Raw genomic sequence first — 24,281 nt, forward strand, 5'->3', positions numbered from 1 at the left:
TTTTCCTGGTTCCCTGGTTTCTCGTGTTTTTGTATGTTGTTTATGTTTCTTGTTTTGGACGGATTACCTGGATGTTGACCTTTGCCTGGATGTTTTCTGATTTTGGATTGCCTCAATAAACATACTGCAATTGGATCTACCTGTCTGTGTGTGGTTCGTGACAGAAACCAATAGAATAAAGATATGCTGTAAATGTATAATTTAGGGCAAATACTTGTACTTTTAACACTTCTGATATGTTCTACAAGGTCACATGATTATTTAGCAGCTTGTTTTGTAACCGTGTGAGCCTTTCTTTGGAAAGGTATTGAACTGGAAGTGAAGTTATGGTGTGTCTATGAAGAAATACAGGGATGCTGCAAATGTATGTTTTATGGCCAATACTTGTATTTCAAGACTTCTGATATGATGTAGAGGGTCAGATAATTATTTAGCAATTTTTTTTGTAACGGTGTGAGCCTCCATTGGAAAGTTATTAAACTGGAAGGTGTCTCTATGAAGAAACCCATAGAATAAAGAGATGCTGTAAATGTATAATTTAGTGCAAATACTTGTACTTTCAAGACTTCTGATATGATGTAGTGGGTCAGATAATTATTTAGCAACTTGTTTTGTAACGGTGTGAGCCTCCTTTGGAAAGTTATTGAACTGGAAGATGTCTCTATGAAGAAACCCATTGAATACAGGGATGCTATAAATGTATAATTTAGTGCAAATACTTGTATTTCAACACTTCTGATATGTTCTACAAGGTCACATGATTATTTAGCAGCTTGTTTTGTAACCGTGTGAGCCTTCTATGGAAAGGTATTGAACTTGAAGTGAAGTTATGGTGTGTCTATGAAGAAACACAGGGATGCTGAAAATCAATGTTTTATGGCCAATACTTGTATTTCAAGACTTCTGATATGTTCTACAAGGTCACATAATTATTTAGCAATTTGTTTTGTAACGGTGTGAGCCTCTTGTAAAAAGTTATTGAACTGTAAGGTGTCTCTATGAAGAAAAAACATGCAGGTGCATCTCAATAAATTAGAATGTTGTGGAAAAGTTTATTTCAGTAATTCAACTCAAATTGTGAAACTTGTGTATTAAATAAATTTATCAATAAAATAAAAGTAGTTTAAGTCTTTGGTTCTTTTAATTGTGATGATTTTGGCTTACATTTAACAAAAACCCACCAATTCACTATCTCAACAAATTAGAATTCTTAAGAATAAAATAAATTGGCATGTCACCATGTTCTAATTTGTTGAGATGAAACCAAGACACCAAATATTGCAGATGAGCTGAAGGCCACTGTCAAAGAAACCTGGGCTTCCAGACCACCTCAGCAGTGCCACAAACTGATCACCTCCATGCCACGCCGAACTGAGGCAGTAATTAAAGCAAAAGAAGCCCCTACCAAGTATTGAGTACATGTACAGTAAATGAACATACTTTCCAGAGGGCCAACAATTCACTAAAAACGTTTTATTTATTTATTTTTATTGATCTTATGAAGTATTCTAATTTGTTGAGATAGTAAATTGGTGGGTTTTTGTTAAATGTGAGCCAAAATCATCACAATTAAAAGAACCAAAGACTTCTTTAGTCTATGTGCATTGAATTTATTTGAGTTGAATTACTGAAATAATGAACTTTTCCACGAAATTATAATTTATTGATGCACCTGTAATAATACAGATGCTGTAAATGTATCTTTTAGAGCAAATACTTGTAATTTCAAGACTTCTGATATGTTATAGAGGATAGATATTTATAATGATTTATGTTTTGTAACAGTGTGAGCCTTTTTTTTTTAAAGTTATTGAACTGAAGGGGGTGTCTCTATGAAAAAAAAAAACATACAGTATAATACAGGGATGCTGCAAATGTATCTTTTAGAGCAAATACTTGTACTTTCAGTACTCCTGATGTGATGAAGAGGGTCAGATAATTATTTAGCAACTTGTTTTGTTTTGAGACTCTTTTAAAAAGTTATAACTGATAGACAAATTGAATACAGTGATGGTACTGTACTTTTTGAACATCTTTAACACTAATACTTGTACATTAAACACTTGATGTATGTCATTTATGGTCAAATAAATATTTTGCAACTTAGCATTAGGTTCATTCTTTCAAAAGCTGTTGAAGTGGATTGTGGAAAGTCATTGCGGTAACCCATAAAAACAGTGATGGTACAAATTTAATATATATGTGAAGCACAAATTCTTTATAAACCATCTTGAAGAAAGTTTTGCCATAGTTTTAGAAATGTTCACCCAAAAATCAACATTGTGTTTGCTGTCATGAGTTCTGAGTACTTGTCAATAATCTGATAGATTCAGTACCATGCAAAGTGATATTTCTGCAGGAATGTAAACAATTAATGCACATGAATTGTGTTTAATGTTAAACAAAGATGACATAAAACAGAAAAACATAAAAGATAGTTTAGCCATTCTTTTCATTCAACACCTAGAGAACACTGTTACACTGTTAAGTCTTTATTATACTTAAAATCAGAAAAACAGAGGTGAATAAAACAGCAAGACATGGGCTGTAGTATGTTCTGTAGGGTCCAGACTACATGCTCCAACTTGCTGCAGAGAAGTTGGCCCATGCTTTCAAAACCTATTGAAATAAATCATGTCATTGTTAAAACCGACAAATCAACACAGTTCTTGTTCATCTGGAGGCAAATAAATAAAAACAGTTGAAAACAGTGTTTTTATTTATTTTTAATAGAAACACGTAATTTGTAAATAGTCCCTCAGATAAGCGATGACGTCACGAAACTCCATAGAGGTAAGCGTGTTTATCAGCTTCTTAAAACGTCGAGTTCGACATAATAATGTGTTCTGAATTGTGCTCATCATGGTCGGTAATGATAATTGACCGAAAGTGGCTTTTTAAAGTGCATGTTAACAAAGTTATTGATCGCGGAAGTCCGAATGTCTGAATATAAAACCAACTTTACCCAAGTAGCTAAAACAACTTCCTCGACCAAGCACTCAACACCGACCGGTGTTCTGAAATATTCGGTGTCTGAGATTTTCGGTGACGCTGGGCGGAGCTTATATGAATATTCATGTGTTTCTGTTTCGCGTTAAAGAGACTCTGATAATATTAGTACGTTTTCACCGGATAACAAAAACTGTTCAACAAGGTAGGTTAATTACGTTTCAGCTTCTAACGAAGATAAGCAAATGTTGGAATATAATTGTTCGTTTGTGCACAATATGTTATTGTTTGCTGTTTTAAAAATGTTTACTCAACGATTACCAGTATCTTTACTGTAAGTTTAATTTACAGTAAGTTACTGGCAAACTGCTGCCAGTAAGTTACTGTAATTTCTACAGGAAATTTTTTACAGTGCAGCACAAATATTTGTTATATTTATTAGGCGATATTATGTTTGTAAATATTGTTTGTCATGTTGAATCGATTTGATCCATGCTCGACATTAAGGGCTGCTTAAGAATAAGCGTGCACATCAAATTATCCTGAACTCACTGAACCTGGATCGAATTATCCTGCTGAAAAAAAAAAAACAGCATATGCTGATTTTGCTGGTTTATGCTGGTCCTTTGCCAGTACATGACCAGCATAAAATTAAAAAAGACACCTGATGAAAAACTTGACAAATTTCTGGACTTTTATAAGGAAACAGCCAAGCAAACGAAACTACGTAAATGTTATAATAGATAAATGAAATGTTTTTATTTTATTTGTATTTTTTACATGAATCCCAATTATTTAGATTCGCGATTTATAATATTTATACAGTCTTTACATTTTTTTATTTGTTTGTATTTAGTGATTTTCTATTTTTTTTTTATTTTTGTTTGGATTTGTTTGTTGGGTGAATTAATTAATTTTTGTTTATTATGGATATAGTTTTTTTTGTGTGTGTTTCTTCATCAAGCCACGCCCACAATATCTCTCAGCACTCAAATTAATACACAACTCTATTATCTGTGTGTAAGACTCGAATAAACAATTATCAAGTAATTATTTTATGACGAATACATCTTTCAGTGAGTAAAACTGACTGTGTCTATAGTATTAAACACTGCTCTACATTATTATATTATCTTTACATTAATTTGTAAATGATTGTTATTTTATATTACTGGATTAGCTTCGAAGAACCGAACTATCCGAGATCATGTTAAATCATCAACAACCAAACCCAGCTGACTGAGCTAGCGACAGATGAAGAACGAGCCCCTGGTCACAGATTATTGGTCCCTTTCTAAACAATTAAAGTACAGCGCATCCACTAGTAGCCTAATTATATATAAATAAATCGTGTTTTACCAGATAAGCTCCTGCAGCTGCTGCCTTCTCCAAGAGCGTCTGTCTGCGGCAAGCCTGCAAGACTTTCATTGGTCCGCACACAGACGCTACTGACGTAATGGCGTCAACACCACGGTAAACAGGAAATGGAGCTGGAAACGATACATTTGATGTAAACAGCGAATCGGTTTATTACTTATACTTTGTGGTAAAATATATAGTGTCAAATGGATATATTACTATATAACACTATTAATTTTGAATTCATATGTACATTTATAAACAAGACTAAACTTACCGCTTTTTACTCGTCACATTTTTGGCAATCCGAAAATATAAATCACAATATCATACATTATTATTATTATTATTATTATTATTATTATTATTATTATTTGTACAGCTTCTTTGACTATTATTTGTGTTTTCATTGTAAATAAAATACATTGTGAAATATTCAAAGCAAGAGTGTCCACTCTTTAAATGTTATTTAAATTCTGAATTAAATTGATAATGAAAAGGGTTATGCTAGAAACATTAGATTAGTTTGAATAATGAATAATATGCCAGGACACAATTATTTCACTGTTATTTATTTGGTTGAAACTGTTCAGTTATTTTTGATAGGGAACAAGTTGGCATTTATAGACATCTCTTTGGTCAAGCATTAATTAATAACTCTGACACATAATGCATGTAACTGACAATGAAAAGGGTTATGTTAACAACATCAGAACTGTTTGTAAATGAATAACATGCAAAGACACAAGTACTCCATTGTTAGATATTTAGTTCTGATACTGTTCCGTTAATTCTTCTGACAGAGGGGAAAGGTGTTATTTGTAAATGCACCTCTATATCTCTTGGGTCCAGCATTAATCCTCTCACCCACCGCTCTGCCCTGATATAGTACTGACCCATGAAACAGCAGTCTGGGTGCTCTGTGCTGTCATAAAACCCTCTGAGGAAACCAAGCTTCACATTTCCATAATAACCAAAGCAGGATTTGAAACAGTGAGTGTAATGAAAGATGACCGTTCCAAAGACCTGCATCAGAAACAAGTACGGAGTAGACCATGAGTTTTAACATCAAATATTATATTATTCCAGTGCAGTAGCTTGCAACATTTTGTCTTTGGCAAACATACTTAAAGCACAATTAAGCTAACTCATAATAAAAGATGAACTGGTTATTACAAGGTTTCTGAAGGTATCATCAAATCTGATTTAATGCTTTTAATATTTTGTTTTAATTCATGTCATACACTACCCATAAAATAATTATATACACACACACACACACTCACTTGAAGTGGATCAAAAATGTTCATTCAAGTTGTCTTAAGACAAGAACGGGTATTGGAATGTGGTTGGTTTTAGGACATTAATGAAAGGTTTTGATCCACTTCAAATGTTGACTAGTATTATATATATATATATATCCTTATGTATACACTACCATCAAAGGATTGTAATGTTTTTGAAACAAGTCTCTTTACTTTTAATTTAAATTACTTTTTATTAATCCTTTTAAGTAACTATTAATTAGGGCAGCTGTGGCCTAATGGTTAGAGAATTGGACTTATAACCCGAAGGTCGCAGGTTTGAGTCTCGGTGCTGGCAGGAGTTGTAGGTGGGAGGGAGTGAATGAACAGCGCTCTCTTCCTCCCTCAATACTCATGACTGAAGTGCCCTTGAGGAAGATACTGAACCCCCAGTTGCTCCCCGGGCGCTGGATATATAGCTGTCCACTGCTCCGGGTGTGTGTTCACGGTGTGTTCACTTCTCACTGCTGTGTGTGTGCACTTGGATGGGTTAAATGCAGAGCACCAATTTCGAGTATGGGTTACCATACTGGCAAATGTCACGACTTTCACTTTTAATTTAATTTTAATTTTAAAAATGGTTCCATGTGACAGTTAATTAAACAATTATTATGAAGGCCCCATGTTCAAAATAAACTAGTAATATTTTCCTTAAACGATCTAAAATTTGTAAATGCCTGCAGAAATACATGTAATGACTTTTTGCGCGATTCAAGGCCTTAATTAATGCAAATGCATGACACGTGCAGCCACGCCCCAATCTGCAGGCTGCAGCCAGCGGCTTGCAAGAGAAGGGTGTGTCCAAACCACACAGAACCACTGCAGGAAGTAACTTGCACAACACTGATAATAACAACAATAATAATAATAATACAACTGTGGGAACTTTGCATCATCATTTTAAAAAACACCACCGCACGCCACCGAGAACAGTGTAGTTTTTACTGAGAAAACAGCATGTGGCAGGATAAGTCTTTTATTGGCTGGTTGATGTACAGTTGGTTCACCAATTAAATGATAGCGACAGCACTAGCATCTCATTGGTTGGTGGGGTTAAAGTTCATATACCAATGAAACGATAGTATCTATACTATTTAAGGACTTTTATTATGGCGGGTGGGTATGTTTGTGACCTGGGGTGCTTCTCTCTCTCCCTGGCATTTCCGTTTCCGTTCTGATTCCTTCCTCAGGTATGTTTGGCTGTTTGTTGGCGGTGTAACAATGTGCATGTTGCGAGTCTAATATGCGCTATTTATAGTTTCATTTAGAGCGCGTCTGGTGGCGTTGGCAGTGCGGCAACTCGCGGCGTATTTCGGCTGCAGGTATGTTTAGGTGCTCCGTTTGTTTACCGTCTCATCTGTAATTTTTTTATTGTGTGTGTTGCTCTCAGTAATTGCAGCGAGAGCAGTGAATGCTGGCTGGTAGACTGAGCTATGACACCGGTTGTGAGTAACCATATAGCGTTGCATCTAATTTTTATTCAATAACAATCGTAAGTATGCCACTTATTTCTTCATATTGGTGGTTATCTTGTTTTAATCGTTATAATAATTTGTTTTTTTATTCTTTAGTTAAGGGGAAATTAAAACATCTTAGTCCTCATCCTGGCCAATGATTTCAGGCAACGCAGCTGCTGTTATGCTTAGGGACGCATTTTGGAGTCCGATCTGCACTTTACGGTCTTTTGTGCTTTAATACTTTGAGAGTTTACGAAGCTGTAAAGACTGAGTATTTTCTCCGCATGGACTATCTACCAGTTGAGGTTCTGGATTGTTTTGTTTCTTCTAACCGTAATTGTTTGTTTTGTTTGTTTGGTTATATTGGTCTTTTTTTTGGTATTGATTTGTTTAACCTGCATTTTCTTTTGTAAGCACATTGTATGCTGCAAGGGTTATTTCTTTTTGAGTATTTATTGATTTTGATTTACGTTTTGGGTGTGGTGTTCTCTGGATGCTCGAGTGCCAGAGTCGCAACAAAGTGTTTATAAGTTTCTTTTTTTTTTTTTTTTTGCATGTTTTCATTTCTATAATTTTGTTGAATTTCTTCTTTAATGTTATTTTCTGTTTCTCCAGGGCCAGTGAGGATCGGGTGGAACTGGGGAGGCTAGATGCTGTCATTTTGCAGTGTCACAGTGTGCGGTGTGTGTGGATACAACTTCCCATTGGTGTGTGTGATGGTTGCTTTGGTGTGAATTTAGGTGGGTTTTTGGATAACCGTTCTGAGTTGCAGCCGGCCTGCCTGGTTCCCACTAATCCTGGCCCTGGGAATTACCTCCCTTATTGTGGAAATGGTTTGTGTGAGAGCGTTTTAAATCTATGCGTGTGTTTTAAAATAAAATCCAATCTTTTGTATTCTCGCCCCCGTCTCCCCTACTTTGCCTTCATTTGGTGAAACTTACCTGTGTCCTTTAATGGGAATAAATTCTCTGGTTTCCCACCAGGGTGGCGTAGTCGGATAAATTCACTGATTAACCTTTCCTTTCATGTGATACCGCCACAAGCAGAAACAGCGAGAGACTGTGGCAGAGCTCATGACAGCTGCCAGAGGAAATCCGTGGAAAACCGGAAGTGGGGCAGTGATGTATGGATGTCGCACGGCACAGAGCGATCAGCAGGTGTCACCATTTTAAAAACTAAGTTTGCTGGTGAAATTCTACAATTCTACAATCCTGCCGCTGTTATTCTTGCTCTCTCTACAGAATAACGCGAGATGGCAAAACGAGATGTTGTTGGCAAGATGCCCCCCCCCCCCACATAGGGAGGTCCAAGATGACGCCTTGTTAAGTTGAAGTTTTCAGAGCTCCTGACCAAACTTTACACATTAAGAAAGTATAGCTGTATTAACTTTTTTTTTTTTTTTTTTCGTTACATTTGCTGGATCATATTTTAGCACATTCAATTAAGAGCGATCAGACACTATAGACATCATGGATGTCCACGATTATGCTTCTCCTGCTGTAAACGAGCCAGATCTCTGCACAACTTCACTCCCTGTCACTCCTAGCAAGCCACCTGCTCATAAAAAAGGTAAATCTTCAAGTCCAAACGAGCAGGCCGACTCTGCCATCATTTCTATACTCTCCTCGTCGATCAATACTCGGTCTGACGCACTCGAAGGAATGATTAGCGCCAATCATCAGCAGGTGTCACCATTTTAAAAAATAAGTTTGCTGGTGAAATTCTACACATTGACAGTGATCTCAAGGGTCATTTTCTCTTATTAGTGCTTTCACTTGGTCAGACCATCTCAGTGTTATTAAATGTTTATGGGTACAATTCTTCTATAGAAATACCATTTTAATGGACAATATCATTGAAAATATACAGTACTGGTTAAATAAATACCCCAGTGCTGTTCTTATTTTAGGTGTGGTTTTCTATATGGTTTTAAACAGTTATTTAGATAGGTTTTCTGCTTCTATAAGTCCAATTATGAATAATTTCATGTTGCGTTTTTGTGTTGTTGATATATGGAGAGAAATGTATCCACAGCAGAGACTCTATACGTGGAGCAGCAAGGACCGTTCTAAGCAGTCCTGAATAGATTACTGGCTCATTTCTCAAAGCCTAGCAAATAGTTGTAAATCAGTCAGCATTCATGCTACACCTCTTACAGATCACAGTGCCGTCTCTCTTAGGATTTGTCTTTCTGCATCCCTTGTTCCCAGCTTGTCATATTCTTATTGGTAATTGAACAATTCTCTTCTCCATTTTGAAGATGTTAAGAAGAATATTACATCATTGACTGAGCTTTAGTGTTAGATTCATACTGTTGCCAGTGGGATCTGTTGAAGTTTGAAATTAGTAAATACTTTAGAAAATTCGGTAGTAATTTAGCTAAACTTAAGAGAGCAGAAAAACATAAGGTGGTGTCTAAAATCGCAGTACTTTCTTCTAAACCCTCAGAGTTGTTTTCTGAATCTGATAAGCTTGAGTATGCTGACCTGCAGTCTAAATTAGATGAGATGTACACTTATAGGGCACAAGGTGCTTATATTAGATCTAGACAAAAATGGTTGGAGGAGGGAGAATGTTACACAGCATATTTTTTTCAGATTAGAAAAGAATTGCGTAAGTACTTCACTAATTGAAACTCTTAATATTGAGGGGACAGTCACTAATAATCCTCAGGCAATTGCACATTTCTGTGCTAAATTTTACAGTAATCTGTATAAAAAAACATTTTCGGAAGAGGCAGGCCATACTTTTCTGGAGTCTGTTAAAGATTGTAAGAGTATCTCAAGAGATGACAGAAATCTCTGTGATAGTGATATTACTTTATCTGAAGTTAGTAACTCAATTCTAGAATTTAAAAACAATAAATCTCCCGGAACGGACGGGTTTACTGCAGAGTTCTATAAACAGTTCTCTAAAGAATTGTCTTCTTTTTTAATAATACAGAATGAGGCTGTCCCCCGACTCTCACTCAAGGCTTAATTACTTTAATTCTGAAACCTAAAGATTTACTCTTAATTGATAATTGGCGTCCCATTTCTCTGCTTAACAGTGATTATAAAATTTTAGCTATTATGTTTGGTAAAAGACTAAAATCTGTATTGGGTTCTGTTATAGATGAGACACAATCTGTTTTTTTGAACAAAAGACACATTGTTAACAATATAAGGTTGATTCTTGATTTATTAGATTATTCAGATTTGATTCATGAGGACAGCTTCCTTCTTTTCTTAGATTTCTAAAATGCTTTTGATTCTTTGGAGCACCGATTTATAATTAATTCATTAGATAAATCTGGTTTTGGAGATATGTTTTGCAGAGTAATTAAAACCCTTTACAATAATGGAAGTGCTTCGATTAAATTAAAGAAAGGCACTTCACCTAGGTTTAGTTTATCCAGAGGAGTGAGACAAGGTTGTCCCCTTTCTCCCTATTTATTTCTTCTTTGTGTGCAGCTACTGTCAACATTTGTATGTGGAAGTGCTATTCAGGGTATCCGTGTAGCAGATCGAGAAATATTCATTAGTCAATCAGCAGATGACACCACCTTATTTTTAAGAGATGCTTCCCAAAACTCTATAGCAATTAATAATATAAAACTGTTCTCTGAAGCTTCGGGTCTTAATCTAAACATAAGTAAATGTGAATTAATGTCTATTAAAGATTGTACATCACTCACTATTTATAATATTCCAGTTAAACCTGAAATCACATATTTAGGCATTATGATAACTAAAAATCAAGATAAAAGATGTACCTTGAATTTTGACCCGAGTATAATAAAAGCCCAAAGAAGATTCAGTGCATGTTTGCAGAGAGACTTGAGCTTGAGAGGTAGAGCACTGCTTGCTGAGGCTTACATACTCTGCACTCTCTCTATATGTGGACAACAACATTCGTAAATCAGATGATAAAATCATGTTAATCTTGTTTGGAAAAACAAAATCCATTATGTTAAGAAGTCTGTATTAATGAACACATATGAGTATGGTGCGTTGAATTTCCTTGATTTCTCTTCTTTGAACAACACTTTCTAAATTAATTGGATTAGACAGATTTTGTGTAATCCAAACTCAATCTGGAACTTTATCCCCAATTACTTCTTTTCCAAATTAGGTGGTCTCCCTTTCCTATTGATTTGTAATTATAATATTGCTAGAATCCCTTACAATTTATCTAAATTTCACAAACAGGTATTACTTGCATGGTCATTAATCTTTAAGCACCCCTCACCGGTACACACAGAAAAATGATGGGTTAAAAATAACCCAATTTGGGTTGTTTTATAACCCAACCGCTGGATCAATATTGCACTAGACCAACAGTAGTTAATTTAACCCAGGAAGATGGGTTGGCCGTTTTTAACCCAACAGATGAGTTAAATATTCTACCCAAATTCTGGGTCAAATTAAATACAATTTTGGGTTGATTTAACTACATATTAAGATGGTAGAATTAACCCATATGCCAGATTAAGTCTAACACATTACAGTACAATTTAAGAAAATAAATTTCAATAGACTACCCATATAAAACTGTGAAACTACAAACCTAGAACAGAATACATGCTAGACTTATGCATATTTTATGCAATATACACTTAAACAATACAACAACAATGGAATATTTTGGAATATTTGTTAAATTTGTATTAAATTTATATTGGAAATGTTGTGGTTCTGTTGGGGTTGAATCAGGTTGGAAAACATTCAGAGCAAAACAACAATTTCGATTGAACTGGCTGAGCCAACAGTCAGCAGCTCTATAATGAACAAATTTAAATTCCTAAATGAGGTGACGTGACATTCAGCCAAGTATGGTGACCCATACTCAGAATTCGTGCTCTGCATTTAACCCATCCGAAGTGCACACACACAGAGCAGTGAAACACACACACACTGTGAACACACACCCGGAGCAGTGGGCAGCCATTTTATGCTGCGGCGCCCGGGGAGCAGTTGGGGGTTCGATGCCTTGCTCAAGGGCACCTAAGTCGTGGTATTGAAGGTGGAGAGAGAACTGTACATTCACTCCCCCCACCTACAATTCCTGCCGGCCCGAGACTCGAACTCACAACCCTTCGATTGGGAGTCCGACTCTCTAACCATTAGGCCACGACTTCCCCCAAAATGCTGCTTTTAAGAGCCATTATCTCTACTTGCAAGCAAGTATTCTAGTTTGAATAAACTTAACCATTTCAGACTCCCCTCCTGGGATTTCATATATCACATTCTGTATGAATTCACACACGTTCACACTGCTTTGGGTATTCAATGTCAAAGACAAAGAATGCCTTGAAGCAGACATCAATGGCCTGAAGCAGTGTTTCTTGTTCCAGGGCCTGTCCAGCTTTTATGACGAAGGCCTGAAATGCACTCTGATCATTTCCCAGCGTCAGGATGTGGGGGTACGGCTTGCATGCCTTGGCCTCATGGTACTCCACCATGTTTATTCCAGGCTAAAAAAGAAAATACAAGAGAGCGAGAGTGTGAGTGAGTAAGGACCAAATGTCTACCAACTACTATTGTAGAATTAAAATATAGTCAATGTGATGACCATTTTCCTGGTCCTAACTAGAGAAATGATTGTTTTATGATAAAGTCTAGTTAGCTTTACAATTTGGAAAAGATTCAGTGCATTTCTATTTCAAAAAGTTGAACTGTAATAGTCTACATTTCATTGCACATAAAATATTCCAAACCTTTTTTGACTAAGTCTTCGAGCATATAGCTCACATTACAGAAAACAATTAAAAAAAGGACTCAGACCTCAATTGACCTAAAAAGCCATTAATTGATTGATGATCTAACATTACAATAAACATGCTCAGAAAATGCATGCGGCCCATCTATCTCACTATCCTATCTGACCGACAGGCAGCAGGGTTAGGTGGGCCGCAAATGCTTTGTAGATTTAGAAGACTTCTTTAGAGTCAACCTCATGGAGTCAGGTCCAAATGGGTTAAAATACAAAAGTGTCAACCTCCCTAAATATGTTAATTTCTGCACTCAATACTTTGTTGGTGCCTGTTTTAAAACAAATGACTGCATCAGTGTGGTGTGGTACAGAGGTAATCAGCCTGTGGCAGTAATGAGGTGTTCTAGGATGCTTTGATAGTGACCGACGAGTTGTAGGCATGTAGAACAGCTAATACTGTCAGGCTATATTTGATACCTGTCCCCAAAAGTATAGTAAAACAAACCTGGATATGCATGTGTGCGTGCACAGTCTTGAGCTCAGATATGTTGATAAAATGAATAAAGTTTCCCCTTTAGATGTGCTTGAGGACTTACAGGCTTATGGTCGATGAAGGCCAAGCCGCATTCCTACTTTTCACGCTGCGGCCACGGCCACCTTTCTAAGTTGTAGGTGGAAGCAAGGCTGGCAACTGCCTCAGGGCGAGTTCCCCAACACCATCTGTAGGAAGACACAGGTGTCAATACGATGTGAAATAGCATACCTGTGATTTCACAATCCCTGCAATTTCATCGCATAAAATTGCATAAATATCCCGCATATTCCATCGCATTCCCTGCATTTACAAGATCTGCTGACAAGAATATTACCTGGTGTTAATCCATCCAAGGGCAATGTCAGCTTCCCCTCCTGTCTTGCCAGATACAGGGTCTTCTCAGCATAAATGGATAGCCAAGTTTCAAACAACTTTGATGCAGCATCCCCATGTAGGACGAGAAAGTTCTGTGAATGTAGTCCTCGGAGAAGTAGATCAATTATTGTTCCTGCTGCTTAGTGCATAACAGCAGGCATCAAACAGCACAGAAGTGTGAGCTGTATTGTGTCTGTTAACGGACTGTTTTAGCTTTTAAGCTCAATTTATGCTTCTCCACGCTCCGTTGCCAAAAACAGCAGACCTACAGGCTCACAGTGCATCGAAGTTGTGATTTCCAGCCAAATTTAAGGCCTCAAATTCCCAATTATTTATTTAAAACTTTTGAAAGGACCTGCGGGAAAATAATTTTCACATGTACGAACCCTAGTGTGTATTCTTTGGTGAGGATTCACCAGAAACAGGAGATCTACATTGGAAATCTAGCAAAAACAGAGGGGGGGGCCTGGTATAGAGCCCTCGGCTGACTCCAGTTAACTAAGTAAAGTTTAAATTGAAAATCGAATTGATTGCAACCTTAAAAATCAAACTGAATCAGTTTGAGGATCATGACAACCCAAATAAATATCTCAATGACATTAAAAAAAAACACTCATGCTGCCACTGCTTGGAGTCTTTCAAACAGGCAAATGTTTGAATCAAACCCAATGCCAGTGCCTTTTGATATCTGAAAAACACAAAAAGAGCTTAAGCTAAAAATACGTATTAACTATTCATATGTCACCATGCAAAAAAGACCTGTAAAACAATGTGAAGATACCAGTCATTTTATTTAGAGTCACAAACTGTAGAGAAAACAATCCTCCCTCTCTCTATACAATACAATACATGTGACAAATTGCATACATGTAAACTGTCTATGTTTTTACTGCACAAGAATATTTGTGGCTGCTCACAGCATAACCTTCAGGGCACATAAATATTAATATATTATATATTTCTTGATGTTACAGACCCCGCGCAGAAGCCCAAGTAACGTTAGACAGATAAGACAGTTCTGCAAAATAAGTGCATCCGATCTTTATACGTAAACATAACTTTATAAACCAAACACAAATTTGAAGTAAACTCATAACCTTGTAACTGGAGTCAATTTGAGTCAAAAATCGCGGACAGTCTGAATATCAACATATTCACAACCCCGAACGTCATTACCCGAAATATCTGTGGTATGAACATATACATTTGCATAACAGATCTCGTGTGCATATTATCAAGTTGTTGTAACAATAATACCTGCAAAATAACAGGAAAAATTGAAGAGGAAAATCCGTGTCACGCCGCACACAGAGGTAAGGGCGCGGGCGCGCACACAGCTCCTGTATCAGAGTCCTACTTTCAGTTTTCAAAATAAGACTCCTGGTTTATCACCACGACAGACTATTCTAGACTAACCCTGTACTGATTTACTTTCAAGTCCCACATCTCTTACAATTCACATGAATAAAAATAAACTTTTGCTTAAAGTATAACACCTTTACACGAATTGTGCACATACTTTGGGGTGTCACATAACCCTTCACTCAAGTGGCCAGGCCCTATTTTAAATAAGAATTTGTTCTTATGTATTGTGGGACACCACATAACAAGACGTATCAGATTATCTCACCGTCTTTACATATTTTAATCAGTCAAACACTGTGTTATGCCTTCACATGTCACATTAAAAGCTTCAGGAAAAACAAGCACATTCATTTATAGCCAGTTAAAATAATATAGCTAGCAAAGCAACTAACTGACAGCCTGTTGGCTAGTAAACTAGTTAACTGGCGAATCACATGGCTAGCTTGAAATTAGCTGGCAAATTAGCCTGGCGAATTCAATAAACATGACTATATGCAGTGGTAACAGGGAAATCTTACTCATTCATGATAACTCCTGAGGAATGACTGAAGTCACTGTAAACTTCTGTGTTTTTTGAAAGGTTCTGGACAGCAATTCCTTGGTAATACTTGAGTCATTGCTAGTGATTTTCATTAGTGATCTACCACTCTCAGCTGAGCTCTCTTACTTATAGTAATTCACTAATCATTGCTTCTTGTTAGTCAGTAGTTACTAGAATGTTAATAGTGCACTAGTCACCAAACACACTTCATCACTCAAAACACAACAACCTAAAAACACTAACAACAGGCAGCATTATACAGTGCTTTTTATAATTCACTGCAGTTTGTTACATGCTCCAGGTTTACATTACAGCTCAAAATTATTCCCCTTTTGTATAGATTAACACTTGTGAAGATGTTCAGCTACATACAACTGCTTCGACAGTGTTAGATTTTTTACATTCAGAATATATGATATTACTGTCTTATTAATTTTTGCACTGCGCTATGTTTTGAACTTAAGTTTAACAGTTAAAAAGTATGTTACTATTTCTTTTCAGAGGTGTGGCTGTGTCTAACAATGTTGTTTAACAGGTTGATGTGAATCACGATGTTTCGGTCCATCACTACTAGAAGATCTTTCAGTCTGCAAACAAACATGCAACTACAGGCTCAGGGTGACGCCCCTCGGGTGACTGAATATCACACAGAAGATAAAGCTGGAGTCTGTAACACACACCTCTGCTCTGACTGCTGTTCATCTGAAGCGTTTGGCTTCCAGAGACTGATAATCTCCCAGAACAGGGACTCTAATGTAGAACTGCTTCAGACGCTCCTCTGAGCAAGAGTGAAGACGTGTGATAAAAACATCAAACATGCATGCCTTCATATCTTTGTGCTTTTGCCAGAATCAGCGGAGATTGACTGACAGATGATTCTTCGACGCAGTTGAGTTCAACAGCAAACACAGACACAAACAGCATTCAGAGTCACAATAAATCAACTTTATTCTTTCAATATTCTGATATTTGACCGACTCCCCTCTGAAGGGAAAGTCACTCCCTCTGGATAGCGATACAGAAAGCACATCATATTTACAGAGTACATCATAGAAAGAACGGCGTGTTTATTACAGTTGTTCAGAGTCACTCGCAGCTCATGCAGTGATTGGTCTATTACTGTTCGCTGCATGTATATCACATCACTAATAAGAAAAGAAGTGCTTTAGGAGTCTTGTGTGTCTGATTATCAAGTTTCTTAATCACTGAGACTGTAGTTTCTCACTGACACTGTTTTGAAATCCATGAAGGTGTTTCCAGCACTATTGCAGAGTCCAGTTTTTCCCAGCAGAACCAGCCTGATCTGGTCTTTCCTCTCAGGAACTGCATCCACTTCATCTGGAGACTGGATATGGTAAACTCTTTCCTGAAACTACAACAGAAAGATCAAATCACATCGATGTGCTGTTTAATTCAATCCCAATACTCTCCTTTTTAGGATCAGTGTTGCGTGTATTTGAGAAGTAATTAACAGAACAAGACAACTTACAGCTGACATTAAGAACGTCCATGCTGTTGCTCCTCTGCATCTGTTTCATCATTAATGTCCCTCCGTTCTCCGTCATCATTCCTTCAATCTTCTGCAGTAGATCTTGGACTTGTTTGTGTGATTCTCTCTTGTTACTGAAACAGTGGGACTTTCCTCCACATTCAGTCACGAGTCGCTGCAGATCCTCATGATCTTTGGGTTTCAGATATTCATCAACGGTCTGATCCAGATCCTCCAGATCATCTTCATGTGTGAACAGAATCATGATGTACTTCTGAACTTCAGCACCAAACAAACACTTAATATAATCCAGGATCTCTTGCTCATATTGCAGGGGTTTCTCCAGAGGAACGGTGAGCAGAACTGAACTGAGACCTGCTGAACATCCAGAGAACAGCTGCTCTTCCATCATCTCCAGCTGCTCTTCATTCAGATCTGGATCCAGTAGATCTGGACAATCAATCACAGCGACCTGCTGCCCTCTGATCTGAGTCTGACCCTCACACACTCCAGACTCATGCCTTTTAAACCTCTTTTCTCCCAGGATCAAGTTCCCAGATGAGTTTCTGCCCATCAGAAGAATCCGGATCACTGCAGCATCTGGACTGGAGTCAAAAATTAAAATATCTGAAAGTTAGATTAGATTAGATTCAACTTTATTGTCACTGCACATGTAAGGTACAAGGCAACGAAATGCAGTTAGCATCTAACCAGAAGTGCAATAAGCAGTAAGTACAGAATATACAGGGTCTACAATATGTACAATAACTATACAGATAAGTATTATGGACAAAATTTACAGATTTTAAATACTATCAGCATGATATACAGATAGGTGTGCTATGAACATATTATACAGATGAAATATGTGAAGTGTATGTACACTATAGGCAGAACTATGAACATATGAACAATTTAAACTATTGCAATGGAAGTAAAGTGCATAGAAATATTCAGTGTGCAAATGGGTTATTCAGTGTTCTGGATGAACAGACAGTAGTGCAAGTAATAGCAAGTTTGCTGTTTTTGCTTGTTGTAAATAAATAAATAAATATATCAGTCAGATGTAGTGATGAAGTGGGGGAGGAGTCTGTGTGTATGGTGTGGTGGGTGTCAGAGGGCAGAGTTCAGCAAGGAGACAGCTGTAGGGAAAAAGCTGTTCCTGGATCTGCTGGTCCTTGTCCGGAGGCTCCTGAAGTGCCTCCCGGAGGGCAGGAGTTTAAACAGTCCATGGTCAGGGTGAGAGGAGTCCTTAAGAATGCTGCGAGCTCGACGTACACAGCGTTTCCTCTGGATGTCCTCAATAGCAGGAAGTGGTGTCCCTGTGATGCGTTGGGCAGTTTTCACCACCCTCTGCAGTGCTTTGCGGTCAGCCACCGTGCAGTTCCCATACCAGACTGTGATGCAGCTGGTCAGGATGCTCTCGATCGCACACCGGTAAAAGTTCACCACTATGGCTGAAGACAGCTGGTTCTTCTTCAGTGTCCTGAGGAAGAATAGGCGTTGGTGAGCCTTCTTGACCAGGCAGGAGGTGTTTGTGGTCCAGGACAGGTCCTCCGTGATGGTGATTCCCAGGAACTTGAAGCTGGAGACACGTTCAACAACCATCCCGTTAATGTGGATGGGGTCATGCGTGCTTCCTTTCTTCTTCCTAAAGTCCACAATGAGCTCCTTTGTTTTACTGGTGTTAAGGAGCAGGTTATTGTCAGTGCACCATGTGGCCAGGTGCTGAACCTCCTCCCTGTAGGCAGTCTCATTGTTGTCACTGATGAGGCCAATCACCGTGGTGTCGTCTGCAAACTTAATAATGGAGTTGGATCCATGCACAGGCTTGCAGTCGTGGGTGTAGAGGGAGTAGAGGAATGGGCTCAGAACACAGCCCTGTGGTACGCCGGTGTTAAGTGTGATGGTGGTGGAGTAGGTGTGGCCTGACCGAACATGCTGAGGCCTGTTGGTCAGAAAGTCCATAATCCAGTTGCAGAGGGAGGTGTTAATGTCCAGATCTCCAAGTTTTGTGGTCAGCTTGGAGGGAATGACGGTGTTAAATGCTGAACTGAAGTCAACAAACAACATCCTTACATATGTGTTGTTATTGTCCAGGTGTGTGAGTGCAGAGTGCAGCACTGTGCATACTGCATCCTCTGTGCTCCTGTTTCTGCGGTAGGCAAATTGGTGTGGGTCCAGTGTGGGTGGGAGGCAGTCTTTGAGGTGTGCTAGGACCAGTCGCTCAAAGCACTTCATAATGATGGGTGTGAGTGCTACAGGGCGATAGTCATTCAGGCACATCGGGGAGGAGTGTTTCGGTACTGGCACAATGGATGTGGACTTAAAACATGTTGGCACAGTTGCTTGGGTGAGGGACAGGTTGAAAATGTCTGTGAAGACCCCTGCAAGCTGCTCTGCACATGCTCTAAGCACACGTCCAGGAATGCCTTCCGGGCCGGCAGCCTTGTGTGCGTTGATCCGGCTTAATGCAGTGTGGACATCTGAGGAGGTGAGTTTGAGAGGTTGGTGGTCTGCTGAGTGTGTGGTTTTGGTGGCCGTCTCCTTGCTGTCGCTGTTGAAGCGAGCATAAAAGTCATTTAGCTCGTTAAGGAAGGAGACGTCCGTGACCGTTGGAGTGGAGTTGCTTGGCTTGTAGTCACTGATGGCCTGGATGCCCTGCCACATGCGTCGGGGGTCAGAGTTGGAAAAGTGTTCCTCTACCTTCAGCTTGTAGCAGTACTTGGCCTTTTTGATGCCCCTTTTCAGGTTAGCCCTGGATTTGCTGTAGGCCTGCACGTCATCTGACCTGAAGGCAGTGTTGCGGGCTTTCAGCAGAATTCGCACCTCCTTGTTCATCCATGGCTTCTGATTAGGGTATGTTGTGATCTGTTTTTCTGATGTAACACTGTCAATGGTGGGTGTTGATGTAAGTCAGTACAGAGGAGGTATAGGTATCAATGTCCGTGTGAGAGCCACAGGCAGCCTGAGAAGCAAACATACTCCAGTCCGTGTGTTGAAACCTGTCCTGAAGTAAAGAGTCTGCTCCAGCTGGCCACACTTTGATGGTTCTCACTGATGGCTTCACACGGTTGATGAGGGGTGAATACTTGGGGGTGAGAAACAAAGAAAGGTGATCAGACTGTCCGAGGTGGGGGAGGGGGGTCGCGGTGTAAGCTCCATCAATGTTTGTATAAACATGATCCAAAGGTGTTGTCTCCTCTGGTGTGGCAGGAAACATGCTGGTGAAATTTGGGGAGCACTGTCTTTAATTTGCAGTGATTAAAATCACCCGCAACAATAAAAGCATCCTCCGGGTGAGCAGTCTGTTGTTTACTAATGGCTGCGTGAAGTTCGTTCAAAGCAAGCTTGGCATTAGCATCCGGTGGAATATAGACTGCAGTTATTATGGTGGAAGTGAACTCCCGCGGCAGATAAAGAGGTCTACATTTAACCATGAGAAACTCTAGGTTAGCTGAGCAGTGTCTCCCAACAATGACAGTGTTCGTACACCAAGCTTTGTTAACATAAATGCACAATCCACCACCTCTTGTCTTGCCGGAGTCATCTGCTGTTCTATCTGCCCGGAGCGTGTAGCGTCCGGCTAGTTCAATAGCATTATCGGGTACGTCGTTGTGTAGCCATGTTTCTGTGAAAACCATGACATTGCAGTCCAAAAGTCTCTTACTGTGGGTGATGCGAAGTCGTAACTCATCCATTTTGTTCACCAGTGACCGCACATTAGCGAGGAAAATGCTCGGTAAAGAGAGCCGGAGCGGTGTTAGCTTTAGCTTAGCTCTTAGACCTCCGCGCTTCCCCCGCCTTTGTTTACGATCTCGACGCCGCCTGCGAGCACTTCCGCCCGGCCGGGTAGAGTGCGCAGCCTCGGGTGTTCTGGCGATCTCAGGGATGAGTCGAAGATTGGTGATAAAACTGTTGGAAAAGTCCTCACCGATATCCAAAAGCTCCCGTCGGGTGTATGATGTTAAAGCAAAGCTGTTCAGTACGAACAGACCCGAGATGAGCAGGAATAATACTGCAAAATTGCAAAAACTGGAGAGACGCTGATCCTCGCGATGTGTACGCGCCGCCATCTTGGTCTTTTTTGTGACAGACAATATAAAATATGAATGTAAAAACACAAAGCAAAATTTTATAAGAAGAAAAAAACATTAAACACTAAAAACAGTACAAAAGCTGAACTCTTAACAGCAGCAAATGAACACACGTTTCAATTACAGCAGTCAGTGAAAATATCATCTAAACATCTGTCAGCACGATGTGACAACATCTCCATGTTTCTGAGTCATTTATAATGATATTCAGTGGAAACAAATGATTCATGAGGAGCATCGTTTCAATCTGAACTATATACTGACATTAAGACAGTGTGAACTAAAACAAATGAATGTCTTTGTTAAACAGAGTAAACAAACGCTGTCACACCAGGAAGAGTTTTAGTTCCTGCTGCCATCTTCACTGCATCTCAATCACATGAACATGCTTCTGACAGAACAAATACAATTCACAAGATAAATACAGTCTCCATAAATACGTGTCCTGGTTTATAAGAATAATAATGCAGCACGTTTGCATTAAACACGCTGTTACAGTAATGATCAACTCACCAGGAGTCAGCTGCAGTTCAGGTTTGATCAGATTCTTTCTGTTTCTGGTTCTGTCATGAAATGCTCCTCCCTTTCGCATGAATCAACATGTAGAACTTCAGCTGAAAAAAATATCAAATATCAATTTCACATCTTAAAAAAAAAAACTCCAAAACGTTATGCTTTTAAATTTGGGTGTTACTTAATAATGGCATAAATTTGGGTTTGTTCCTCACACAAACCTTTTTGTAGTGTTTCAGAAGATTTGTAAATATTGCATGAGTCATTTTACCATGATATTTATTGATTGTCATTTTGGATGCTGGCAGGCTCGGTCAGGGCTGGACTGAGGTCACACAGGTTACACGGGGTCACACAGGTCACAGGGTCACACGGGGTCACGGTCTATTGGTTTAAATGGAGAGAAACAGAGGAGACCAAGAACCAGTCAGAGGGAGCAGAAAACAGAAACACTGGCTGTATAAGAGGACAGGTTTACAATAATGCACCATTTATCATCTATAATACCCTGTGTAAACACTAGATGGCTGTATAGCCCTATATTTACAGTGATGCACACAGACAAAGCTTTTTGTTACTCATACATGTCATAACTTGATCAATCAAGTAATCAAAATACTAACTTGCGACCAGGATGATATATTGTAAATTATAGCCTACTATAATTGAGTGTTTACATACTATATGAACAGAGATATGGATATGGTTTGAAAACTCTATCAGAGATTGACAAATTCAGACTCAAGTAGCTTTATTAGCTTGATAAGAAGGCTATACATTGCCAAAGCCATTGACAGAAGTGAGTTTTAATCAGTCCACTTTCACTTTAATTAGTTTGAACATATATGGTGGAAAACAACAAGAGGGTCAATATATATATATTATATAATATTTTTATTATATAGTATAACTATATTTATTATATAGTATTTAATCACACAACGAATTCATTGCATTATATTATTATTGCATAGTGTAGTGCATACTGGATCTTGACAGTCCGAGACCCCGTTCAACTTCATAATACAAAAAAAAAATAAATAAATAAAAAGAGCTATAGAAGAATGAAATCACACAGTTCAAATATAAACGGCTCACATGTCAAAAGGTACACATAAACCTTCACTTAAGTTTTAAGTGAATGAATGAACAACATGTCACACTTTGAGCGAGAGAAGACCACAGCAGCGACTGAATGCTGGCCAAGATAGTCATGCAGTGTGAAAAGAACAGAGACCCGACTACTTTGAAAATCGTGCAGTCTTAACTCGGCTTAAAATAACGTCATATGGCTCTGCTGAGACAGCGTGTGGCGCTCGTTCACAGGGGTTAACGTGTAAAGTCAGCATAGTAATGCAGTTAGACATAGGCGTAGTGTAGGTCATTTATATGTACAAAGTCCAGTCACCCCATTCAAGCCATTTTAAAGATATATTTAACAAATATTATTAAATTGTAAAGAAAATAACCATCCATCTTTGATTGTCGAATACTAGTTCCATTTCACCCTCTCCTCTAATAAAATTAAATAAAGTAGAATATTGGTCAGTCGTGGAAGTCTATTCTCACTGGTTGATAACATCTGTCAACATTAAATCCAGGAGCCCACGAATTCAATTCTAGAGCTAGCGTATGTAGAGATGGGCTAACCCACAGGACACGCTTCAAGCACGCGCACAAGTGCAGAGGCTTGAGGCTCGTGCGCGTGACGCCTCCATGACATTTATTCGTTAAAAAACACGCCTTAAGTTTGTGCTTTAATTCACCGCCCCTTCTCTCTTCGGCAGCGGCCCGCGCTATTTTAATGACAAATATCGAGAGCACGTCCAATTAATATAGAGTGTTCTCTTATGAGCTGCGTGCGCGCACTCAGACTGAGCACCTGGCTCTGTGCACTACTCTAACTCTCTGTTCTCGCTCTAGAAGTACATCCTCTTTTAAATTATGTTTATTAGGGTTAATGGACTAATGCCTGCAAAGTCTGAAAATAATTAATGTATACTTGCGACTTCTAAACCTGTTAATCAAAAATCTATAGAAAACCACTACTGTAAACTGTCAATAAAGGTTTATCAAAATATATGTTTCATACCTTAAAAGCGGATCCTTGGGGAAAATAAGTGAAGCAGTTCTGGAAAGCAGAAAGATGTCCTTTTTCTTCAGAGCCGTGTGGAGTACTGAGTGTGCATTTATACATGATGAGAGCACATGAGGAGCCAAAGACAAAGACTTTACAAAAGAAACATGAAACTGAATCACCACCTGGGGACAATAACTGTATTTAAAGTTAACATGTAGCCAGAACGGTGTTCCGTTACTTCTGATAAAAATTAAAGAAATTAAAGAAACAAATCTTTGATGGCATGTTTATACTTGGGACCCCCCATGAGTGTTGAATGGCTCCTCAGTGCAGTGTGTTCACTCCAGTGATCTGTGAATGTTTCTGTCCAGTGTGTGAATGTCCTCTGGTCAATCCCATCAGATCCGGGTTACAGCGTTTCTTCCCAGGATTCTGTTCTCCAAACCCTTCTCTGAGTTCCTCCATTTATTTAAACAGTGTTTCTCGTGAATTGGTCCAATTTAATGGCGTGTTTCCCGATGAT

The 24,281-nt window shown here is 38.7% G+C and overlaps 1 protein-coding gene and 2 long non-coding RNA genes across 7 annotated transcripts in view; 1 reads left to right on the forward strand and 2 right to left on the reverse strand.

Moving 5' to 3' along the window:
- The window catches only part of LOC122136137, a 32,070-nt gene extending 27,629 nt beyond the window's left edge, over positions 1–4,441 (reverse strand). The window contains exon 1 of the long non-coding RNA XR_006153949.1: positions 4,309–4,441. This is a non-coding gene — a long non-coding RNA (uncharacterized LOC122136137). The remainder of the gene's footprint in view (positions 1–4,308) is intronic.
- Positions 4,442–6,573: 2,132 nt separating this feature from the next.
- Positions 6,574–7,970, forward strand: LOC109080097. 3 transcript variants are annotated; one of them, XR_006153952.1, is made up of 4 exons: positions 6,574–6,802; positions 6,871–6,934; positions 7,003–7,374; positions 7,685–7,970. It is a non-coding gene; the product is annotated as an uncharacterized LOC109080097 (long non-coding RNA). The 3 variants fall into 3 exon arrangements; XR_006153951.1 differs by having other exon boundaries at positions 7,003–7,104; positions 7,184–7,970; XR_006153950.1 differs by having other exon boundaries at positions 7,003–7,970.
- An 8,535-nt stretch (positions 7,971–16,505) lies between these two features.
- LOC109071261 (immune-associated nucleotide-binding protein 10-like) lies at positions 16,506–24,011 on the reverse strand. Of its 3 annotated transcripts, none has more exons than XM_042717711.1 (6): positions 23,771–24,011; positions 21,950–22,062; positions 21,679–21,779; positions 21,497–21,556; positions 17,069–17,695; positions 16,506–16,951 (listed from the first exon to the last, which is right to left on the reverse strand). In XM_042717711.1, the coding sequence occupies exons 4-6, from the start codon at positions 21,522–21,524 to the stop codon at positions 16,914–16,916; spliced, it is 693 nt and encodes a 230-aa protein (XP_042573645.1). In that variant the 5' UTR covers positions 21,525–21,556; positions 21,679–21,779; positions 21,950–22,062; positions 23,771–24,011; the 3' UTR covers positions 16,506–16,913. The 3 variants fall into 3 exon arrangements, with proteins under 3 accessions (XP_042573645.1, XP_042573659.1, XP_042573653.1); XM_042717725.1 differs by having other exon boundaries at positions 17,069–17,673; positions 23,771–24,010; XM_042717719.1 differs by lacking the exons at positions 21,679–21,779; positions 21,950–22,062; positions 23,771–24,011 and having other exon boundaries at positions 21,497–21,667.
- Positions 24,012–24,281: the final 270 nt, after the last annotated feature.

This window comes from Cyprinus carpio, chromosome A3 (assembly GCF_018340385.1).
Source record: "Cyprinus carpio isolate SPL01 chromosome A3, ASM1834038v1, whole genome shotgun sequence".
Lineage (NCBI taxonomy): Eukaryota > Metazoa > Chordata > Actinopteri > Cypriniformes > Cyprinidae > Cyprinus > Cyprinus carpio.

Bases quoted from the DNA above. Each gene is read 5' to 3' on its own strand.
- LOC109071261 (XM_042717711.1), bottom strand. From the start codon at position 21,524: ATGGCAGCAGGAACTAAAACTCTTCCTG. The intron at 17,696-21,496 runs GTGTGACAGCGT...TCTAACTTTCAG, and splicing joins AGGAACTAAAACTCTTCCTG to ATATTTTAATTTTTGACTCC. The intron at 16,952-17,068 runs GTAAGTTGTCTT...TTTCTGTTGTAG, and splicing joins GGACGTTCTTAATGTCAGCT to TTTCAGGAAAGAGTTTACCA.